The sequence below is a fragment of the Podarcis muralis genome, chromosome 2 (genome assembly GCF_964188315.1).
Source record: "Podarcis muralis chromosome 2, rPodMur119.hap1.1, whole genome shotgun sequence".
Taxonomy (NCBI): Eukaryota; Metazoa; Chordata; class Lepidosauria; order Squamata; family Lacertidae; genus Podarcis; species Podarcis muralis.
Genome location: NC_135656.1, coordinates 23,455,844 through 23,478,801, shown reverse-complemented (window position 1 = coordinate 23,478,801; position 22,958 = coordinate 23,455,844). Strand labels below are relative to the sequence as shown.

The window sequence follows — 22,958 nt, the reverse complement described above, 5'->3', positions numbered from 1 at the left end:
CCCTCCCCCAGCTGGGAACCTTGTGTGGGTGAACCGCCCACCCTGCCCTATATCTGGCACTGGTTCCATTTATTTTTCTGTAAAAAACAGAAATTTAGGGAAATTAAAGTCAACACTGCAATATCAATTTATTTGTTCCTTATTTTGTCTCAGAAATAATGATTGGGAGGGGAAGGCTCCCACCCACCCCCTCAGTGACAGGCTCAGTAATCAAATATCATTATGAAAAGCCAATATGAGTTTGTTTACCGAACAGAAGAGCATTGACGTTATTATAGCTATACGTTATTGTTACATGCCTTGTCTGTGCTGCTGTGTTACAATAATACAGATTTGTGTTCAGTGCAGATCTGCTTAAGATTTCTCTTAACAATTTCATAGTGACAGGTCTCTGCTGCCTGATAGATATTTTTGCTTTCACGTTGTGTGCTAGGATCGCCTATATTTTGTCATGGAGTACGTGAATGGCGGTGACCTCATGTATCATATCCAGCAAGTAGGAAAATTCAAGGAGCCTCAAGCCGTGTGAGTGTCTCTTTCTCTGTTCATTTTCAAATCAGAGTTGTCATTTAATATTTTGTTCTAGGGCTATATTTGTCCTCTCTCCTTCCCATCCTCACCCTGCCCCCTTTTAGTAGGGTGTGTTGTTGGCAACCCTACGCAGTAACTCTGGCTTCCAAAAGCTCGTCAGTATTACGCAAATTTGTGAACTGCTCAGAACAATTACATCCTAGGCGCCAGTCATTTCCGTTATCTTCATGTAATTAAGTCACTGAACATTTGGCAAGGAAATGTATTTCTTGGATCTCTGTATCCTGTACGACTCTTAAACAAGCTAAGCAACAGTGGCAGTCACAAAGATTAGATATCGTCCGATATGACATATGCTATCTCCTGTTCACACAGCTTTTGTCAGGTTGTATTATATTTCTTTTAAGCTTTGTGTAACATTCTGGACTGATACCGATAACTCTCCTTCAGGAGAGAAAGGGACATAGGCCCCTCCAGGATGAGGCCCCTGGTAACCAGCCAGAGAGACCTGAGGGATCGAGAAAAGCAAGGAAGGACATAAAACAGGGGTCTGGAACCTTAAGCCCAGGCCCAAATGCAGGCCTCTCTATCTGGCTCCAGGACACATGCCTTTCTTGACACATTCATTGAGTTATTTTGCTGGCTGTAATAAAGCCCAACAACAACAACAAAAACAACCACCACCACCACAACAACAAGCAGCCTCCCATACACGCACACAAACAGCCAAACAAACCCCCAAAAAGCCAGAACAATTTTTAAAATGGGGAGAGGCAGCAGTCGCTTGGCAAGTGCCAGAATGGAAGCTCCAAAACATATTCCTGTATCTAATGCGGTGTTCTTTTCTTGCAGGTTCTATGCTTCAGAGATCTCCGTGGGGCTGTTCTTCCTGCATAAAAAAGGAATCATTTATCGGTGAGTATTCAAGTCGCACCCAGAAACACTTTTGTTTGCTCTGCAGAAAAACAAAGTTTGTCACCACCGGCGAAAAAATAGTTATGAGGGCGGGAGGAAGTTGGCTGCATGCATTCTCAGGAAGGAATAGGTTAGGCTGATAAATGGTAACTGGCCCAAGGCCCAACTAGTGAGTTTCATGGCTAAGTGGGAAATTTGAACCCTGAATTGTTTGATTATGTGGTCTATTCTGGCCACCTTAGAGCATAAAACTGAGTATCTGGAAACTGATCCATAACCACAGCAGTTGCCACAATTCAGACTGAAGAAACAAATGTATTCCAATTTCCAAAATGAGAGTATACATACTGCATAAGTGGAAACTTATGAACTCCCTTTGAGGGCAGAATACATTCGGCAGAGAACAATACATGTTACAGTAGTTAGTTCTTGGAGTTTCACAGTACAGTGGTACCTCGGGTACGCTTCAGGTTACAGACTCTGCTAACCCAGAAATAGTACCTCAGGTTAAGAACTTTGCTTCAGGATGAGAACAGAAATCGTGCTCCGGTGGAGCGGCAGCAGCAGGAGGCCCCATTAGCTAAAGTGGTGCTTCAGGTTAAGAACAGTTTCAGGTTAAGAACGGACCTCCGGAACGAATTAAGTACTTAACCTGAGGTACCACTGTATCTGACCACCTGAGATTCTCACACCTAACCCATGAGCACTCCCAGACTATGAACCTGTGTCACTGGAATTGAAATCTCCATTGGAGCCCATGGAGAGGAGCATTGTCGCCTCTTGTTTGGATTCAGACTTTTAATTGCTGTGTGATTTCTCATAGGGATCTGAAATTAGATAACGTAATGTTGGATCATGAAGGGCACATTAAGATTGCAGATTTTGGGATGTGCAAGGAGAATATGGCTGATGGGGTGTCGACGAGGACCTTCTGTGGGACTCCCGATTACATTGCACCTGAGGTACTTACTATCTGAGACGTGAAACACCGTACACCCATTTCCCCAAGGCAACTGTGAAATGCATGTTTAAGCAACCTGTCCAGTACCAGATTCCTTTCACTGATAATCACATGATGATAAAAATGGTGCATGTTAGGTTGTGGGTGAACATATCAGACGACACAGTGATTCTCCAAACAGCTCTTGTTTATTCACAGGCCAGGACAGAACTGAACTGAAGGGTTCAGTCAGCCTGCTTATATAGAGCTCCAGTACAACGTTACTGTAACAACTTGCTAAAACTATCCAATCACTGAACGTCACTTTCGATCCCTTATTTGCATAACTATCTACAGTATCCCCCTGCTGGCCCAGGGTGAGAACTTCAGTACATAACAGTGCATAGTGACAAACTGGGGAAAACCACACCCTCCTGGGCCTTCCTGAAGCACTGCAAGCCCAAATAGGATGGACAAATGAAGTACAGTGAAGGAAAACTTTGCCAAGCAGTTAATTTGTCTCTTAGGCCCAGTGCTACCCAACTGCATTTATCCAAAAGGAAATCATTGACACAGCCAGTTTCTTTGAGTTTTATAGGTTATACAGCCATAAGAGTAAAGTCTGAATTTACCACACAGTTATATCTTGAATTAGTGTGTTAGGACTGGCTTGTTATTTACAGGCAAATAAATCCTTACTTGAATTAATATATATTCATATTTTGTGTATCTAGACATCATCTCTGTCAGTGAAGCAAGTGAGCTGAATGGTTTTTTTTATTTGGCTCTCACCTTTCTGCTCACTTTCCTTTTATATCATGAAAGGGAATAATTCAGCTTCCCAATTACTTATGTCTTTGAAGTACACATTCTCCCAATTAGTGCCTCAGACAGCACCTGTTTGTTAAGTGTGAACACAGTTTCCACTCTCATTTTATGTGGCATGCATTAGCACAGTAAGGCTGCCTTCCTGCATTTTATTTATACTGTAGAAGTGAAATGGAATAGAAATCAATTGATGATTCAACTAGTATGTCTTTAACTAGGGTTTGCAGATTTTAAAAAATGCCTTTAAAGACCCAGAATAAAGCAATAATTGCTTCAATGTTAGTGTTGACTTGCTATGAAGTTCTGTTACTACAGCAGAGCAAAAGGATCTCGGTCTCTTCCATTAAATCCAGTGTTTACTAACATTTATTTTTGAAGTAGCATGTAATAGATCTGGTCTGCAATGTGAATTTCCACTGAAACACCTTGTTTAACATGCTCAACTACTTCAACAAACAAATAACTGATGTTCAGCAGTCCTTGTGCAGATACAGCACTTAGGGTTGGTTTACACATAATGCTTAAACAGGTGTTATGTGTACAAGCCTCAGCAAAGTGAGGTGTCAGACTTGCACGCTCCCTCTTTCTCCCCTGTGGCCAGAATACTGACTTCTGCATAGCTTGTGTACAAACATGTGATATTGGTTTGAAACAAGCAATGGTTAAACAAGCTAGCTTCATAACTCCTGATTCGAAGTTGGCTTACTGAGAATCATCCATGTGCTGCTAAGCCATGGTTTAGCATTAAGTGCAAACATACCCTTAATTCTGGCTAGCACTCACTATGATTTGTTTCCTTAGCCCCTGCTAAAATCAGAATGTTTTACCTTGCCTTCCCTCTGGAGTTGATTCATAGGAAGATACTGTCAACATCAGTTTCTCCCCTTAACAAACATAGAGACTGGAGAGTTGAGAATATTGTCTTAACCATGGTTTGCTTGTTGCAGCTTTAAAACTTCATGCAAACCATGGTTGTCAACCCATGATTGCACACTGTGGCCATTTCTTGCCCTTTTCAGTTTGCCACAATTACAGATGCCTGTAGCCAGGCCCATGCAGAGGTTGTCTGAGGCCTGGAGTGGGAGTCTTGTTCTTGGCATGCCAACATAAATCTGGCGGGTCTCCCCACCCCCCGGCTGGCTCAGCCCTCTGAGGACTGTGGCAAGTGTACCTGGCTACTCCCTGTTCTGCATGGGCCTGCCTGTAGCTGTTCCTGTGAATTGCATGGAGTTATAAATGTTAATTACATGAAGCTGAATCAACCAATTGTTCCAACTGTGTCCCTCCGTAGCATGACTTCAGTATTTTTCCATTATCTTGATTTTGTTTATAAAATTATTTCTACAGAATATTTCAGTTAGACGTTTGATTAAAAAATAATAAAATCAACCTTAAAACATATGTTTCTTCATTACAATTCACAGATTATTGCCTATCAGCCATACGGAAGGTCAGTCGACTGGTGGGCCTATGGCGTACTGCTATATGAGATGCTAGCTGGTCAGGTAAGGATGTTTGTGCTTCTGCATTTAATACTTCAGTGAGTGAGCATTGATGCCAGGTGAATGATTAAATGTGAAAGATGCCTTATTAGTAGAGAAATTAACAGCAGGGTTGTTAGATACAGTCGGTTCAATCCATATTCCCCCCCCCCAACGCTCTATGAAAGTTAAATCAAGTCACGAGATTATAATATGCACATTGTCTGCATAGCTAACAGCTCATCAGCCTTAATAACCAACCTGTTCCTGTGTGCACACAAACTGATAGTGTTTAAGTATGTAATGAGAAATGCAAACACAGAGTGGCTGAGTTCGGTTGGTATCAGTTAGGTTTAATTTTGTTCTGCTGGCTCATGGAAGAGGTGATCCAGTAACCCATTAAGAGCTAGCCTTCCCATTGAAAGCTGTGCTGTTTTCCATCGCTGGGAGTGAAGGAGCAAAACTGCACATAAAGTGCAGTTTATAGTTACAGTGGTACCTTGCAAGACGAATGCCTCGCAAGACGGAAAACTCGCAAGATGAAAGGGTTTTTGGTTTTTTGAGTTGCTTCGCAAGACGATTTTCCCTATGGGCTTGCTTCGCAAGACAGAAACGTCTTGCAAGTTTGTTTCCTTTTTCTTAAAACCGTTAATGCAGTTGCGACTTGACTTCGAGGAGCAACTCATAGCATGCGGTGTGGTAGCCTTTTTTGAGGTTTTTGAAGACTTCGGTGATTTTTGAAGCTTTTCCAAAACTTTTCCGAAACCGTGCTTCGCAAGACGAAAAAATCGCAAGACGAAAAAACTCGCGGAACGAATTAATTTCGTCTTGCGAGGCACCACTGTATATAGTTCTGCTTCTTTTGTCTCCAATACTTAGGGATTTCTGGGGAATCATTGGCCACTTTCAGATTGAAAATAGCTTGTCACCTTCCCTTATGTATGCAGCACAAACTAAAGCCTCATTCAGATGATCAAATGTTGGCTTAGTAAGCTGAAGTGTGAATGAGTTTTATGTACCTGGACAGAGTCCTTTTGCTCCTCCCTGCATGTGAGCATGAAAACAAGCCAGGAAGCTATGGCTAACCATGCCTTCATGTTATGTCCAAACCATCCACAACATAAACCCATGGAACTTGTCTTCCTAATATGGTTTGTATGGAAGCCATTAACTGTGGTTTTCAGTCTGGATATAAAAGAAAGCTGTATCTAACTGTGTCCTCCTGATTTGTTTCCCAGCTTGTGCAGAGGAAGGAGCAAAATAAGTGTGTGTGCAGTAAGCTCACTCATATCTTGATTTATTAAGCCAAGATTTGAACATCTAAAGTTGAGGTGTGCACACAAACAAAAATCTTCAGATCCTGATTGGGTGCTTCATATAGAAGGCCTGTGGACCTTGGAGTGCTTCAGACAACACCTTTGCTCTGTAAACACTGTTACTTTGTTTCTCTCCCTTGATTATAATGTCTCTCCATTGATTATAATGGGGAAATCAACAAACCGCTGTAACGTTTTGTTTGTCAGAATTGGAATACATTTGTAGGCATAGCAGACACTTCTGAGGGGACAAAGCCTTCCAAATTCAGGTAGATTAGGCACAGGCAGTTAGGTGTCTTTGAAGCTGTTTTGGGGATGAGAACAGATCTTGCTGCTTTTGCCTCTCTTCCAAAAAACTGCTGGGGGTGGGGAAGAAACTCAAGCTTTTACATGCTCTTGTTCCATCCCTGATACTTTAAATTGGAAAGTGTATGCAAATATAATACTATGAAATGGATGCCAGGAGCAGGATAAATGGCAGGGTTTTGTGGCACTCAGGGAGAGGAATTGGAAGGCAAATGTGCTGAACTATGGCACTGAGGCTGGTCTGCTGCCCTGTTTGCCTCTCTAGGACAACAGCGCTGGCTGCTCCTTTGTTCAGTGGAGTAGAAGCAAAGCCTTAGCAATGTATAGCTGTCACACAGTAGTGTGCACAGAATAGCACATTATCTCATACTTCAGGGTTGACCTTGGCCACATTTTTGTTATTAAATGTATCTCACCTTTCCATAAAATTGTGACCAAGGCACCTAACAGCATAGCTATTCATCTGAAGGTAATTAAAACTGCCTTCCTCCATCTGGTGCCTCCCAGATGTTTTAGACTCCATCTCCCATCATCCCTGACAATTGGCAATGTTGGCTGGGGAAGATGGGAATTGGAGTCCAAAACATATGGAGAGCAACAAGTTGGGGAAGGCTGACCTATGCTCAATAGATTAATCTGCGTTTGGGTAAATATTCTGTGTTGACATTAACTCTGAATTACCCATTTAACAATTTAATCTAACAATTACTCCACATTTTAACAGCCTCCATTTGATGGTGAAGATGAAGACGAGCTCTTTCAATCAATAATGGAACATAATGTTTCGTACCCCAAAGCAATGTCCAAAGAAGCTGTGTCCATTTGCAAGGGGGTAAGAATGTTTGCTGCAATTATCTATTTTGCTGCTCAGGTTATATACTGTATTTTACTGTTGAGATTATTGATTTTACTATTTTCTATGCTTTATTTAAATAAACAAACAAGCTATAGTAGTTTGAGATGCATCATCAGCCATGTGTAATGGTTTTATACTCCATGGTTCAGGTGGTTTTGCCTGTTCATACTAATGAATATATTGGAACTTCTGCCTTCCCCATAAGTTTCTGCTTTAATGTTTCCTATCTCATCGGATTCAACTGCAACCTGGTTATTCCTGGAGGTCCCTTTCATAGCCACACAGTTTCGTAGAACCTAGGAGGCACAAATTCAATTTCATAGGTCTTAGAAACTGAAGAGGGAGCTCCCAGATCTTGCACTGGTTCTAAAGATAGAAGCTGGTGGCAATATAAAGTATTTTTTCTATCCTTAAGGTGCTTGAATGTAAAGGAGATGCTCAATATCTCAGGGAGGATTCTAAAATTTGATTTTGTGCTCCTTGGGTCTGCATTCTTCCTGTTCTTTGTTTTGTTTGGTTTTTGTTTCATGCCTTCAGAGTACAAATAGCTGCTATACCTTAGGGCAGTGTTCCCCAACCTTGGGCCTCCAGCTGTTTTTGGACTACATCATCCTTGACCACTGGTCTTGCTAGCGAGGGATCAGTGGCGTAGCGTGGGGGTTGCAGGGGGGGCCGGCCGCACCGGGCGCAACATCTGGGGTTAGGGCAAATCCACGGGTTAGGGGGCGCAAATCCACAGGTTAGGGGGCGCAAATCCATGGGTTAGGGGGCGCAAATTACTTGCCTTGCCCCGGGTGCTGACAACCCACGCTACGCCGCTGCGAGGGATGATGGGAGTTGTAGTCCAAAAACAGCTGGAGGCCCAAGGTTGGGGAACACTGCTTTAGGGCACCCTGCCGCAACCTGGTTGCCCTCTAAATGTTCTGACCTACACATGTGGAAGTCCTTTGTGGGGCACCAGGTTTGGGAAAGTTGCTTTAGGGGGAGGGAGTTGCTTGTTGTATTTCTCTCTGTTTTCAGGATGATGATGATACCACTAATATTATTACTAAACATTTTATTAAGCTCTGTTAATTAAAAAAAATCATTAGGTCCTTTGTTCACTAGACACTTCTGAACCAAAACTTCCTTGCTCTATTAATACAGAAAGAATTTTGTGTTTGAATTGTTTAATTGCATTCCTGAGTATTCTGAAGGCTGCTTCGCTCTTAGAAGGCTGTCTTCCCTCCATAGAAGAAAATGGTCACATCTTTCTTTGTATTTAAGTTTATCTTCTGTCCACCCTTGAAATTAATTTCCAGTTGTGCAGCCACAAAAGGTCACTGCCCTAGGACCTTATAGTAAAGGGTGCGTAAGAAATCTAACAAAGGAGCTTCATTTATTGCTCACCTGCACCGCTAGGTGGCATATGCATCGTGTCTTGCAAATTGAGCAGACATTTCCCACGGCAATATCTGCTTCAACTCATGCTTTTAGGAGGGCATACTGTCCATAAATTAAGGGGGGGGGGGAGAGAAACAGCTTATTTACTCCCTGATGCAAAAATATTTTCTGAAATACAGATGGATTTTCCTTCTTCTTCCTAGCAATTCAACCTGATTCATCAGCAGGAGAGCAGTTATGCACCTGTTCCTAACAGAGGAGTTTATTTCACCGTAGAGTAGGGGGAACACATACCGTACTTATGATAAGAAACCATTTCTGGAGCCAGCTGCTCCTCAAACAAATGCTTTAGATGTGCTCTGGTTATTTTATATCCAGAAAAAAGCCTGCCATTTTCTTAGATCTCTGGTGCTCAACCTGCACAGTCCTTCTTTCCATTTTGTAATTGTGACAAAGTGATAATCTGCATTTGGCTTGTGTCCAAAGATTCAGAAACTGCAATTAACAGTGCAGTTCTAAGCATGCATATTAAGAAGTCCTATGTAGCTTTGGTAAGTGGGCTTAAAGGTAAAGGTACCCCTGTTAGGTCTAGTCGTGAATGACTCTGGGGTTGCGGCGCTCAGCTCACTTTACAGGCCGAGGGAGCCGGCGTTTGTCCGCAGACAGTTTTTCCAGGTCATGTGGCCAGCATGACTAAGCCGCTTCTGGCGAAACACGAGCAGCGCATAGAAACGCCATTTACCTTCCTGCTGGAGCAGTACCTATTGATCTACTTGCACTTTGACGTGCTTTCCAACTGCTTGGTTGGCAGGAGCTGGGACCAAACAACGGGGGCACACCCCGTCATGGGGATTCGAATCGCCGACCTTCCGATCGGCAAGCCCTAGGCTCAGTGGTTTACACCACAGCGCCACCTGCGTCCCAGTGGGCTTAGGATTCCCCTATAAGACACTTTAAGTGTTACAGAAAAACAGGTCTGCTTTATTGACTTTAGGGGTCTTAATAAGGAGATGCTGCAGAAGTGAATGGAGACATTAATCTACCCTGCCCTCTTCCTCTCTTAAGTACCCAGGGTGGCATACAGATAAGCAAAGAATACAAAGGAAGCATTTAAAAATCACACAAAATTAGACCTAATTCACACATTCCTATACTGTATATAAGTTGCTATCCTGTCAAAAATGGTGCATCCTTGAAAGTGACTTGTAGGGGTTTTTTGCTGTCTGTTTCAAAGTTTGAATTGTTTTGATTCCTGCTTATTCTAACTCCACATTTATTCATGTTGAACACATAACTAGAGATGAACATTAAAGAAATCGCTGAGGTGTTGAAGCCGGTAGCCAGACCACAGAATTCATTGAAACCGTACTCCCTGCAACTATCCATTTGCCCTCCTTTTTAAGAGAGCCATTCAAGTTACAAATATAAGGGCTTTCTCCTTTTCCAAGATCATGATTCCTCCACGCAGATGGTATTGATCAGATAAGTAGTAAATACACAAACGAAAAAGAGGCATACTAGTTGCCACTGGGTTAAATCGCATAGTGGCCTGGTTTGCATGTCATGCTAAGCCAAACTTTGGCTTAATGCGAGCTTGTGGGCTCCCAGGAAAGAGATTGTGGCTGCTTTGTGTCACCCGGGTCCTTTTCCTGCCATGCCAATGGTTTGGCTTAGCATGTTGTCGAACCATGGCTCTAACAACAAGGTATAACCAAGACTTGCTCTTGGTTTTACATCTCTTGGGTTGTCCAGGAGCTGAGATTCAGGTGACATGCTAAGCCACGGCGTGACCTAGCTTGGTTTGGTGCAGCAGCAAAATGTCCAAGGAGGAGCAAAGAGACCACAATCTGCTCCCAATGAGCCAGTATTTGGCTTAGCATGATGCGTGAGCCAGGCCAATGGGATGGCTAGAGTGTGCCCAAAAGATAAAGGGTAAATTGCATTTCTTACAGTTTCAGCATAATGGAATTTATCAAGTTTAATTGGCTTGTTTAAAAAAGGACAACAAAGTAAAGGCTGTTTCCAGAGATAAAAACATAACCAGGTTTGCAACAATTAAAGGACATTTTCAAATATCCTATTCCCAGGCACAGCTCTACTTTGTTGCTCCCGTTCTGGAAACCTCTTTTCATCAGTTTTGTGCTTGATTTCCAGCTAATGACTAAACATCCTGGAAAGCGTCTTGGCTGTGGGCCTGAGGGGGAGAGAGACATCCGAGAGCATGCCTTCTTCAGGAGAATTGACTGGGAGAGACTGGAAAACCGAGAGATCCAGCCTCCCTTCAAACCTAAAGTGGTAAGTGACACAAACAAACACTTCCTTTCCCCAATGAACTGTTTCTGGAGTCTTTTTAAAAAACACACAAATCTTTAAAACTTGTTTTGTTTTTCATAATTCAAGTACACAAACTACAAAAAAAAACCATTGAGCTTCTGAAATACACATTTTCAATCCCAATTATCATAACAAGTTTTATACGTATGCTGAAATATGCTCAGGTTTGAAACAGCAAAGAGAACAATAGAATAACTCAAGTAGCCTTAGCAGCATTCAATAAAACGGAAGCCAGAAATGGCACTATATCATTCTAAGATTAAACATCAATCACGTTAGCCCTTACACTTTTGAGCATGCAGTGAGAATATACTCACATCAGTCAATGGAGGAGACAGGTACCCTGTAATCTGTTTTTATATCAGCCACCTGTTTTTAGCACTTAAAGTAGCAGCTGAAGTTGATAGATACAATTGGATCCAGTCACTGTAAAGTGTGTGAAACATGTCAGTTTCATTGGTAGTTCAGTGGAGTGACAGTCTTATACAGTCTGCATTTTTCTCATTGTTTCCTTCCCATGCACTTATACTTTTGCCCTTCAGGCTTCTCACTTCTTCACTTCTCTGAGTGAGAATCCCAATCTGGAATACCTATGGTTTTTTAATTCCATGTGTGCTGGAAGTTTGATATTAATAATCATAATAAGCAGCAGAGTAGGGTGGTGCTGGTTTTTCACCTCATGGGAATTCATCAGAGTTTCATTAATATTTCTTGAATTTTATATTTCATTTCCTTTTTCACAAAAAAAAAACCAACCACCCAAAACTTTGGCTCTCCATGTCAGTTGAAATAACAGTAATACTTTTTAATGTGTTTGGTAACGCTTGCTATGCATACTTAGATAATGGAAAGCTGTTTTTCAGCTTTGGTGTGGGCAGCTGAAAGCTTTGAAATGCTTCATAGTTTATGAACATTACATTTGATGGAACAATTAATTGCAGTCACATGCTGCTTAGTACAGAATAAACTGGGGGCCTGGAAAGAGTATTCTCTAAAACGTCTATTTTTGGTTTGTGGGCTGGAATGCCACCAAAAGACCCACCAAGCTAAAGGCCTTTGTGATTGTCACAGCGTTGCTTGGTTTAAAAACAAAAAAACACACAGCAAAAGGGTAAGAGTGTATCATTTGAAACACTTTCCCATTTATAGCAAACCAGACATTAAGGTGGTGCATGTTGGCAGAATAGTGACAGACTAATGACAAATCCCACTGTAGGGCAATTATGAGTCATAGCCATGGCCACATAATGTTGAGATTTTAAAGAATGTAATATAGAACTTGTGCCTCTCTAATAGCAGTGTAAGTATTTGAGCTTCAGGATGCTGAAGCAAAAACCGAGGTTAAAGACATGGGAGGGGGCTGAGCAGCTAGCGGGACATTATTACTCGTGCTGTTCTACAGTTTTGCTGCTGCAGATGAAATGGGAGTTCCTTGACTAATTATTGCTCCCAATCCTGTTAGGCATACATCTACAGAAGCAGGCTCCTGCACACATACTGCTAACTGAATTATGAGCCTTGTAGATATTATTGACACATTTCCTCCCCAAATCTTCCCTTTCACTGGTCAGGCAGGATCATGTGAGGAGAAGGCCCTTACTGGAGGAGGAGTCATCTCATGCTCTCCAGTTCAGAAGGTCAAGGAAGAAAGAGGATAGCTCAGTTGGTTAGAGCAGGGTTTTGATAAGACCAAGGTTGCAGGTTTGATCCCCGTATGGGACAGCTGCCTATTTCTGCATTGCAAGGGGGTTGGACTAGATCATTCTCAGGGTCACTTATGATTCTATGTATATTTCTATGTATACTTCTGGCTCACACGACTGGAGTCATATTACACCAGTCAACAGTTGGTTATGAGGTGGTGTGGGGAGATGAATTTATTCCTCCACCTGAGTCCTTGATAAATGCTATTGTCAATTATCTGACCAAGGAGTTACATGTGCACAATTCCAGACTATCTTTCTCTGGCTCAAGAGCTATGTTTGGGATGATTATTTTTTAACACTTCATGATCATCAGATATCTATGTCTGTATGTGTGAGATTTTTTTCTGGCCGTCTGTACCATATATTTGAGGCATGTTCCTCAAGCCTTCTTAGTTATTTCATTGCAGAAATGATCACACATGATATTCTGTTGTAGGGCTATTTTATATGTAGCTCAGATAATCTGAAATAAGGAAGAATCTGGGTAGCTAATATATTAGTCCTTAATTAAATTGTAAAGGTAAAGGAACCCCCTAACCATTAGGTCCAGTCGTGACCGACTCTGGGGTTGCAGTGCTCATCTCACTTTATTGGCCGAGGGAGCCGGCGTACAGCTTCCGGGTCATGTGGCCAGCATGACTAAGCCACTTCTGGCGAACCAGAGCAGCACACGGAAACGCCGTTTACCTTCTCGCCGGAGCAGTACCTATTTATCTACTTGCACTTTGACGTGCTTTCCAACTGCTAGGTTGGCAGGAGCAGGGACTGAGCAACAGGAGCTCACTCCGTTGCGAGGATTCGAACCGCCGACCTTCTGATCGGCAAGTCCTAGTCTCTGTGGTTTAACCCACAGCGCCCCCACGTCCCTAATTAAATTGTAGCATGTATTAAAACTTCCGCCTTTCACTCGAAAGCAGTCAGTTAGGAGCTCGTGTGAAGTACATATATTGGACATTTGTGGTAATTGCAATAGCATTTCATGATTTTTAAGAGGAAAAATCCAAATCAAATGTTTCTGAAGTACAAGACATTTAATTCAATATTAAGTAACGAGAATACCATAGTTGAGTTTGCTCACACAGTTCTCTTCTAATGTTGTGGACTACAGCTCCGATCATTCTTGATAAGTAGCCATGCTAGCTGGGGCTGACAGGAGTTGTAATCCAAAACATCTGAAGAGCACTCTGTTGGCTCCTCCTGATCCAGCAACTCAATCTTTTTATTTAGTGCAAGTGTTGGAAGTGTTTTCCTATGGCTATTGTCTTATGGAATATGCCAGTGACAAAATTGCCTGCCACGTCCCTTTCAAAAGCTGCTTGTGGCATTTGGAAACCCCCCCCCCCCCATTTCCCTTGGTTTTTCATCTTTATTTTACAGCTGTCTAGAGTCTGAGTACATACATTCTTCAAGAAAGAAAGAAAAGAATACTTAACATTAAAACTTGTGCAGCTCTCCTTTTCAGTTATAACAACAATAGACTGGGTTGTAAACTAGCTTTCAGGGGGAATCAGTACAAAAAACAAAAAATTCATAAGCTGCCCTGACCACCCCTAGATTCTCATGAACAAATGCTCATGTAAGATCCGAATTATTACAGATTATTCAACTGGAATGAGCACTAAAGTGCTGCTCATGCAAAGTGCCACCACAACAACTGGAATCCTTGCTTTGTTTCATTTCATGTATTATATTTCTACGCTACTTTTTGTTCACACCAATTACAAAGCACTACGGCACTCATAACCCACAAGGCAGTATTAACAACATTAACAAACTAACAGTCAAAAACAGACTAAGCACCACTTAATTAATACTGTTGAATAGCTTTATTATTGCTTACTTCACTTGAATGCATGCCCTAAGATAGTTGGAACTGTTTGTATGGAACAAAACAATATGCGTCCTGCGCTTCATTCATCGCTTGTGTCGAAAAGAAATGGTACAAATTCGCGAGGTCCAGTGCAATTAGCACACTTTCAGAACACTGTAGTGCCTTTGTGGGAAACCTTTGGCCCTCCAGATGTTGTGGAAGTTCAACTCTCATCAGCCCCAGCCAGTGTGGCCCTAGGCATGCCAGGGCTTGAGTCTAGCAACATCTGGAGCGCCACAGGTTCTCCATACCTGGTGCGATGTTTTAAATTACTTCAGAACTTACAGCAAGATTCTCTTTTTCTGACTGATTTTCTTCTTCTTCCCACCTTACAGTGCGGCAAGGGCGCCGAAAATTTCGACAAGTTCTTTACCAGAGGACAGCCAGTGTTAACACCGCCTGATCAGCTGGTCATTTCTAACATAGACCAAGCAGATTTCGAAGGGTTCTCCTATGTCAACCCACAGTTTGTACATCCCCTGTTGCAGAGCTCAGTATGAAAACGATAGACGTGAAGAAGCCACACAGTGAAAATTTGTCCTTAGCCCTGGAGTTTTTAGACCTTTGCCTTGTTGATTCCATTTGGGTCTGAAAATTGTAGGGGTAAGAGGCGGGGGAAGATGCCAAGGTTTACAGCAAAGATCGTGTGGTCTCAGGAGATCACCACATACTACCCATTGTATTCATCTAGGAATCACTGCTGCTTTTAGGTTACTCTTACGAAGCTAGCCTTTGTCATATTTTTTTTTTATAACTTCTGTTGTTTCCCATTGTACCCTGCACCTCTGGGATTCTTTCCTTTCCGGGGGTTAATTAAGAGTATCATGTAGACTTGAGGGGGGGGGGAATAATCATAATAAGCAAATCTGAATTATTGCATGTAGAACCCTGTGGGACCAGGTCTTTCTTTGGTCTGCTTGGTGTCACATGACAGGATGAATGGCTGGGTAATAGGCCCGGAAATGTAAAATAATTGAAACAGAGAGAAAACAAGAGCAGAGAGTGGGGGGAAATGCTTCAATGTTAAAAATTGAGCATGTATACCTATTACAGCAAACAAATGAACAAATCAGATCCATGAGATCTTTGTAAAATCAGTTGATCAAAGTAGCGGCAAACGTATGAAAATATGAAATGGAAAAGATAAGATACGTCAGATTACTATTAACTGAACCTATGATGAACTATCTCAAAGGTAAAACTGCATCATGCTGATAATGTGTATTAACTTTAATCTCCATGAGATTACACTGTGATCCAGGGTGCCATTTGTACTGCTTAATTTTCGCCACTACTCAACGTTTATCATTAAGCCAAGTTCTAATACTGTGTTCTAAAAATTGTTTCTTAGCTCGGCTCTGAGACAAACCTGCAAAGCCCCAAGTCCCCAGTTTATACTTATTTATTTAGCAAACTGCATGATAGGAAGGTGTTTGTACAGTGAATTAACAGAAATGTAGAAGTCCCTGCTTTTCCCAATAAAAGTAAGGTTTTTTAAAATTAAAAGCTTAGGGTGGAATTCAACATTGTGTTAGGATTAAAGTTCCGTCCGTAAAAGCATTTCAGCTTGCCAGACAGAACGATCACCCTCTCTTCTCCCCACGGGCTGTTCTGGGGGGATCTCTAGGCACAAGGAGAAGTCCTTGCACAGGACTTCTGCGGATGGGGCTCATTAGATGAATCCCCTCCCTCAGTATTTTACATGGTTTAAGAGCCCTGGAGCCACAGAGAAACAAAACGAGAATTGAAAAGCAGCTGAAGATGTTGTCTTCAGCTGCAGTTGTCCTGGCTGAAGACGTTGAATACATTTTTGCATATGCATCATGCAATGAATTTTGCATGTTTAATAATAAGCATTAAGTGAATCTATATTACGGATGATTGTTATCAAGTATGAAGAAGATATATACATTTTTTATAAGACACAGCTGTGCTATCTTTGTGAAGGTTATTGTTCTGGATGACTCTTTATTTAGATTTAGCTTAATGTTTTATTATTACTAGTTTTGGAGGTGTTTTGTTTTTTTAAGTTCTGCATAACGTGGATAGTTTAGGGAAATCTATGCCTTGTTCTTACGTAGGCCTAATGCTAAATTATAACAGCCACCTGCAGCTTTTCTGCAAGGCTCTGACCGCCATCAAAAAACTTTTAACCACTTCCCTCTGAGCCCCCAGGCTGCTGAAGAAAAATTCTGTTGGTGCATGTAGATAATTTCTCTGCCCTCCTCACCCAAGGTTTCCCTTTGCACCAAATCCCTAAAAGACATTTTGATCGCTGGCAGTTTTAAGAGCAGCTTTCATGTGTATGGGAAAAGAGGACTGGAACAGAAAAAATTGAAAAGAACTGACTGCATGCTCAGAACATGTTCATATCCTCTTTGAGTCATGGTTGAAGTTGAGTGGCTATTACACATCAATTAGATTTTCAAAACAGGAAAATAATAATAGGCCATTGCTATAATTGATAGATGCTTCCTCTAGAGTTCTAGCCCCCATGTTTTAAATTGCGTAAGCTCCCCCCACCTTATTTTTTTATTATTATTAGAATGTGTTGATTTTAAAAATCAGTTTGTATTTGATTTGCACTTTCGGCATGCGGTATGGTACACTCCTCTCCATTTGTTAACATTCCCCCTTTTAATATTTGCAAACCTAGATGCTGAATATGCGCTCCAGTGCCAGAATCTTGTCATGCCTTTTCCTTCATGGAGGGCAATGCGCCTGCTGTTTTGGCCGCACGAATGTGCTTCCTAGAAATGGGATGAGTTCCACAAGATTACCGTGAAGGAAAGAGAGGTCTCCACTTTTATGAAACTGTTACATAGTACACTATAGCTCCGAAGAGTGCCAAAATATTTCATCTCTCCTCTTCTTGAAAGCACTTGCTGAACGGCCCCACTATTCTCTGAAGGTACCTTAACACATAGTGTTTTACCTTCATGTGTGCTTACTGGTGTAGAACTCACGAAGCACACTAGTGGCCCCAGGGTCACGTGTGTGCATGTGGAACATCACATAAGCAAGCCATTTGAAATCTGCAGCAAATAACCGATACTGTTAATAAGAGGCATATGAACTTTATACTATAAAAATAGTATAACAATGAAAAATGTGGTCAGTGTGGGTGGACTATCTTTACGCGTAAAAGTATCAAAGCTATCAGACATTGGTACCTTTACTTTACAATAAAGGTGTTCTGAGCTGAATTCTGGCACCATATCTCCTTCACATTTGCCTCTTTTTCTAAACAGTTGTCACAGTTTGAGAGAAAATTAAGCATATTTTATCATAATTGGGCAGATAATTTTTAATTCCCAGACTTAACGCTTAGTGGTTTATCTATAATTGGCACAGCCTAGCTAGCAAAATTAAACTTTCATTTGATAAAGAAACAAACGCTAGCGTTCCACTTACTTGATATGTTTTTGCCACTGGGGCGAGGGAACACAATATATTCGGTGATGACACTTTTGGGACTATATTGAGGCTCAAAATCCGCCCATCAGCATGCTGAGAAGGGAACGTTATTTTAGGACATGTTCTTTTCCCATGAAATCCCCACTTTCTGCAGCCACGGACACAGACAGGGGATTGCAATATATACGTTGAGGGTGCATGGACTGCAATAACGTGGAGGTGGTGGTGCAATTTATAGAGCAACAAACAAGAAGACTTGTATCTGCCTTGAGGAGCTTACAGTCTAAAAAGCAAGATGCCAGAGTGCTTTGCCTCCATTGGGAAAGGAGGCCTAGCTCCATGGTAGAGCACATGTTTTTCTTGTGCAAGGCACCAGTTCAATTCCTGACATCTCCCGTTTAAAAAGATAAGGGAGGGGTGTTTTGAAAGGCCTCTTCCTGCCCTTAGACTACGAAGAACTGCTGCCATTCATAGTTGATAGCACTGGGGTAAATAGACCAATAGTCTAACCAGGTATATGACGCTACCCTATGTTCCTTTGGCTTTGAGTGCTAGATAATGTGGAGTTGTTGAACTGAGCAATGGACTGCTTCTAAAATTATCACCCAACAAAAGCTAGTGAAATAATGGCGAATAGATGGTAATGACAGGAACTTGTATTTATAGCACATATATGGGAAAGTGTGATACTGAGCAGTAACCGGCCCTGACTAGGTTTTGTTTCAGGGCCCTGTGTCTCAGCTGTTCAGTTTGCATACAGCTGCTTAAAACGCAGGTGGAGCATTGCACTACAAAATACAATAATTTCCTTTCCTTTCCTTTTCCAGCAGACAAACATACCAGCACTTTCATAAGCTGTTTCAATTGCTCTGGAATTTGCCTGTTCAATAGCAGACAGTAGTCTCTGTTCTTGCTCTTTTGAAATCCCAGCATTGGTCTAATGTGGTATATGCTCAATGCTTTTAAGCCATTAGTTACCTTTTACATAACTGGGGAAATCACCAGTTACAGAAACACAGAGACTCCCCCCCCCCTTTTTTTTTTTGTATAGCAAAATGGCAGGCGTTAAGAGGGTGCCGCAAGGGTTTAACAGCGAAGTATTTGGCGACTGTTGGTTTTTTTTAGCACAAAGCAAGCTAGTTTCCCCTAGAATTCCCCGAGAGCAGATATTCTTAACCAGGACCAGCTGTAGACACTTGTGCATCTGATACAGAATATTAAAATGGCACAAGCCTCCACACACCAGCTCCTGCAACAGTTCATCCGTTATAGCTGGACTCCTATTTCTAATAGTGGAAATAAATGCATGCTCAAGAAGCCATGGTCCCCTGAAAGTCAACATTTCATTTTACGCAGACTTAATGAACACTGGAGACATAGCTTATTTAATCGTCTGTGGAATTAAAAGCAATTCTTATTGGCCTTGAGGGGGTGGGGTTAAGGTTGCATATGAAAATTTTAGCAAGTCTAGTATCCACAGAACAGAGTTCTGTCCCGACTTTTAGAATTATTTTTGCAATAGGAGACAAATGGAGGACAAAACGGATCTTCTAGGAAGCTGAAGCTGAAGGTTGCATTATTTTATTTTTATTTTTGTATATTCAGGACACAACCCCACCTTTTTCGCATCCTTCCCATCACATTAGCAGCATCCTGTAAGTTGAGAGCTGTGCTCACAGGACCAGCTGAATTGGGCCCTCAGTGCATATTGGTTCACGGTTATCAGAATACAAGCGATTCCCTGGTGGCCAAATTCAACACAAACTCAACATAGTGTGGGAAATGTATTTATAGTGTTCAGTTTATGCCCATTAAGGAATTTGGTAGGGTTTTTTAAAAAATAATCATGTGATTTGTTATCTTTGTTGTCTAGGCCATTAGAATGTAATGGTTGTCACTTTTATTTCAGTTTTTTAATCTGTTTGCATCTGTAAAAATGTGTCAAATATTAAGAATTTGGTTGTAGCAAGGTTTGGTTCAAAGGAAAAAAATGTTTACTTGCAAGACAACAAAATGGTTAAACCTCACATCTTTGCCGACAAAATGTATCTGAAATATTTAAAGTAAATTGGGAATGATTTAGCACTGATAATTACATATCACTTCATATCATCAGCTGATAACACTGCCAGTGAAAGCTGGCATCTATACAGCCTTATAGTGAATCTCTAAAAGCATGCAGCAAAGTCCTCCCTGTTCATAAGAAATTCGGGGGGGGGGGGGGGCGCGTATTGCTATAATGTTGTCATAGTTGTACCACAGGTCTGGGATCTAGGAACAGTGGGCTTCTTTCTCAGCTCTACCGATGACTCCCTTGGTGGCCTTTGGCATGGTACTAAACCTCTCTGCCTCAGTTTCCCCATCTGTAAAATGGGGACAATAATACTACTTACGTCCCTCGCAGGCTGCTGTGAGAGCTGTTTAGTTGTTGTTCCTGGTACACTTCTAATATGAAATATATATATTAAAAGTATTATACTTTTTAATAAGGAATCCATTTGTTCAATTTACATGGTTTGCTGAAAAAAACAATGCTATTTATACTTTTTATACAACTGTAATAGTACTGCGGGGGGGGGCGGGGGGAGTACTGAACTTTTCCTAATCAATGTCTTACGGGGGTATGGAATACAACTTCGCTCTTGCCAGGCAAAGTCCTATATAGTACTATCAAGTGCTGCTTTTGCAAAAAAAACCAAAAAAAAACCCATCTAGACAGTTTTCCTATTGAAGAGATTCAAATCCTGTATAAATAAAGCATCACTGATTACTGTAGAATGAAACGTTAAGGAAATTCAACACCATATTTTCAGTGTACCCCAAAGCACCAGAAAATAAAATAAGTTATCCTTATGAAGGCAACCAATCCCATCAGCAAAAAATCTTATTTCCGTTCTTAATTCGGTTTGTCTGAGGCTTGCTGGCCTCGACTGCTGTGACTATTTGTATAGAAGAGAGATTTGATCTTTATCGGTGGGTGCCATGAAGAAATGGATGCCAGAAAGAAAAAAGATTTCAGATCATGTAGCAGGCCATTTCTGATTCCATCGGATACATCTTTTGTACCACATCGGACATTCAAAGCTCACAAATTCCACTGGGAATTTCTCCTATGCAAACCCCATTGAAACCTATGTGTGGGATTTTCACACAAGCGCATTGGGCAAGATTGGGCAAAGCACTTGAGCCCACCACCCCCACCCATTTTCCAGCAAAGGTTAAAAATTCACCTCTCCAATGTCCTTGCGTGCTCCCTAGATTTTCAGTGCAATACACGGCTTGCCCCTGAGATTTCCCATTCATTGCCAGAGCATCCCCATAGCTCTCTGTAGTATTAAAGTGAATTGGGAGGCCCTTGAAGGAGAGGAGCCTATCTCTGTGCCATGCAAAGTACCTTACAGGTACATCAGTACCAAGCAGAAATGGCTGGGCCAGGATGGATGGATTTTTAACCAACCCATAATTAATTTCGTCAGAGTCATTGATTGTGTGTGCTTATCTGCGTGCTATGGGTTCAGGCCTAGGGTTTAAATGATTCTTTTCTTTGGTATGATACTATAGCTGATCTCCAAGTAAGTAATACCCAAAGTGAACCCCTTTAAATCAGTGGGAAAGTCCATTTATTTCAGAGGGTCTACTCTATTACTTAGCTGGAAGATCACTGTCTGTTTCACGGAAATAACTTAAGAGCTGTTCCATTCTTTTTGTTATTTATATGAATGCAAGCCAGTCTTAACATAAAATGTGATTTTATTGTTATTTTATTCTATTTTCTTAATGTAAAGCCTACAAATATGCAGGTCACACACTATGGTCAGGTTGCAGCCCTGGAATGTGTCAACAACTTATAACATCTTGGTATTTGCTATGTTAACCCTTATCTTTTCTTTCGACAAAGGATAGAATCAATAAAAGTTACCTTGTATGTATGATACCACTTTTAAGGCTCAACATTTATATTATGGAGAGAAGGGAACCTTTTCTAATTATTTAATGACGATAAGGTACTGTAGGGATAATGGGAGAAGCCATTCGTTTGCAGGGGCAAATCTAAAAAAAAAAATAGCAGGCAAGATTAATGTACAAATTGTTGCATTTCTTCCCCACACCCCTTAATATTAATATTTAATCTTTGTTTGCATGACATTTTCTTTTGTTAAATATTAATGGTAGTTTGAAAGCAAGTGAATATGAATAAAGATACTGATAATTATTTTGTGGAGGAGTGTCTTCCTTACACTGCCAGTTTTTGACTTGTCAAGAGCTTGAATTTATTGCTTTTTATCCCTGATGGTACTCCAGTTGAAGTACAGTTCTCACAGTTCGCTGTGTGGACTGCCCTACCTTTCTTTAAGCTTGACTCAAGGAAATTTTGCATTTGATTCCGAATTGTCCCCATCCAAGAAGAGTGTTCTAGTCCGTGCACATATCAGCTGTAGTGGGGCTGAAAATAAGTTGTCTTTCTTTTGTTCATACTTCATTCTTGGTTTTTTTTTCCAGTCGTCCACTACCTAAGGTTGCATTGGCATAGCTGCTTCCAAGTATATAGCCTTCAACGTTCATTAGAGGCTTGCTGTGAGGAATCTCTGGGGGAAGTTATTTATTAGGTGCTGGGCAAGGCCCAAGCAGGGGGAAGAAAGAGGGTCTCTGAACATGTCCATTGTCTCCTTTTCCCCTTCACTGGGTGACTGGCATTGAGAGGGATTTCACTAAGCACTATCACCATTACCACACACCCTTTTTTTATGGTGAGCATGTTAAGTATGGTAATTTAATTCACCAAAATTGTAAATGCTTCTAAGCATTACCACATGCTTAAATTTGATTGGTTGGTAACTGAATTCTAGAGCGTTCTCTAGTAGTTCTCATGGGATTGGCTAACATTGGTCACAAGGGAGGTATCTAGAGAAGGACAGACTCTATTTTATGTGATTTGAGATGACTGTTTTAGAATCCACTGTGAACACTGCTAAGTTGAATAGAGTGGTGGGGGGCTTCTTCTCTGCTTGAAAGGAAAAGAGCAAAGCAGCAGGAGAAGGTAAAAGTGGAAATCTCTCATAGGAGCTGCAAGGGAT

General features: G+C 41.3%; 1 protein-coding gene across 3 annotated transcripts in view; it reads left to right on the top strand.

The window, feature by feature from the left end:
* The window catches only part of PRKCA (protein kinase C alpha), a 139,382-nt gene extending 117,286 nt beyond the window's left edge, over positions 1-22,096 (top strand). For all 3 annotated transcript variants that reach the window (XM_077924028.1, XM_077924026.1, XM_077924027.1), the window contains 7 exons: positions 434-525; positions 1,384-1,446; positions 2,270-2,408; positions 4,639-4,719; positions 7,042-7,149; positions 10,711-10,851; positions 14,802-22,096. In XM_077924028.1, the coding sequence (XP_077780154.1) occupies positions 434-525; positions 1,384-1,446; positions 2,270-2,408; positions 4,639-4,719; positions 7,042-7,149; positions 10,711-10,851; positions 14,802-14,966 (789 nt within the window). In that variant the 3' untranslated portion in view covers positions 14,967-22,096. The remainder of the gene's footprint in view (positions 1-433; positions 526-1,383; positions 1,447-2,269; positions 2,409-4,638; positions 4,720-7,041; positions 7,150-10,710; positions 10,852-14,801) is intronic.
* The last annotated feature ends 862 nt before the right edge of the window (positions 22,097-22,958 follow it).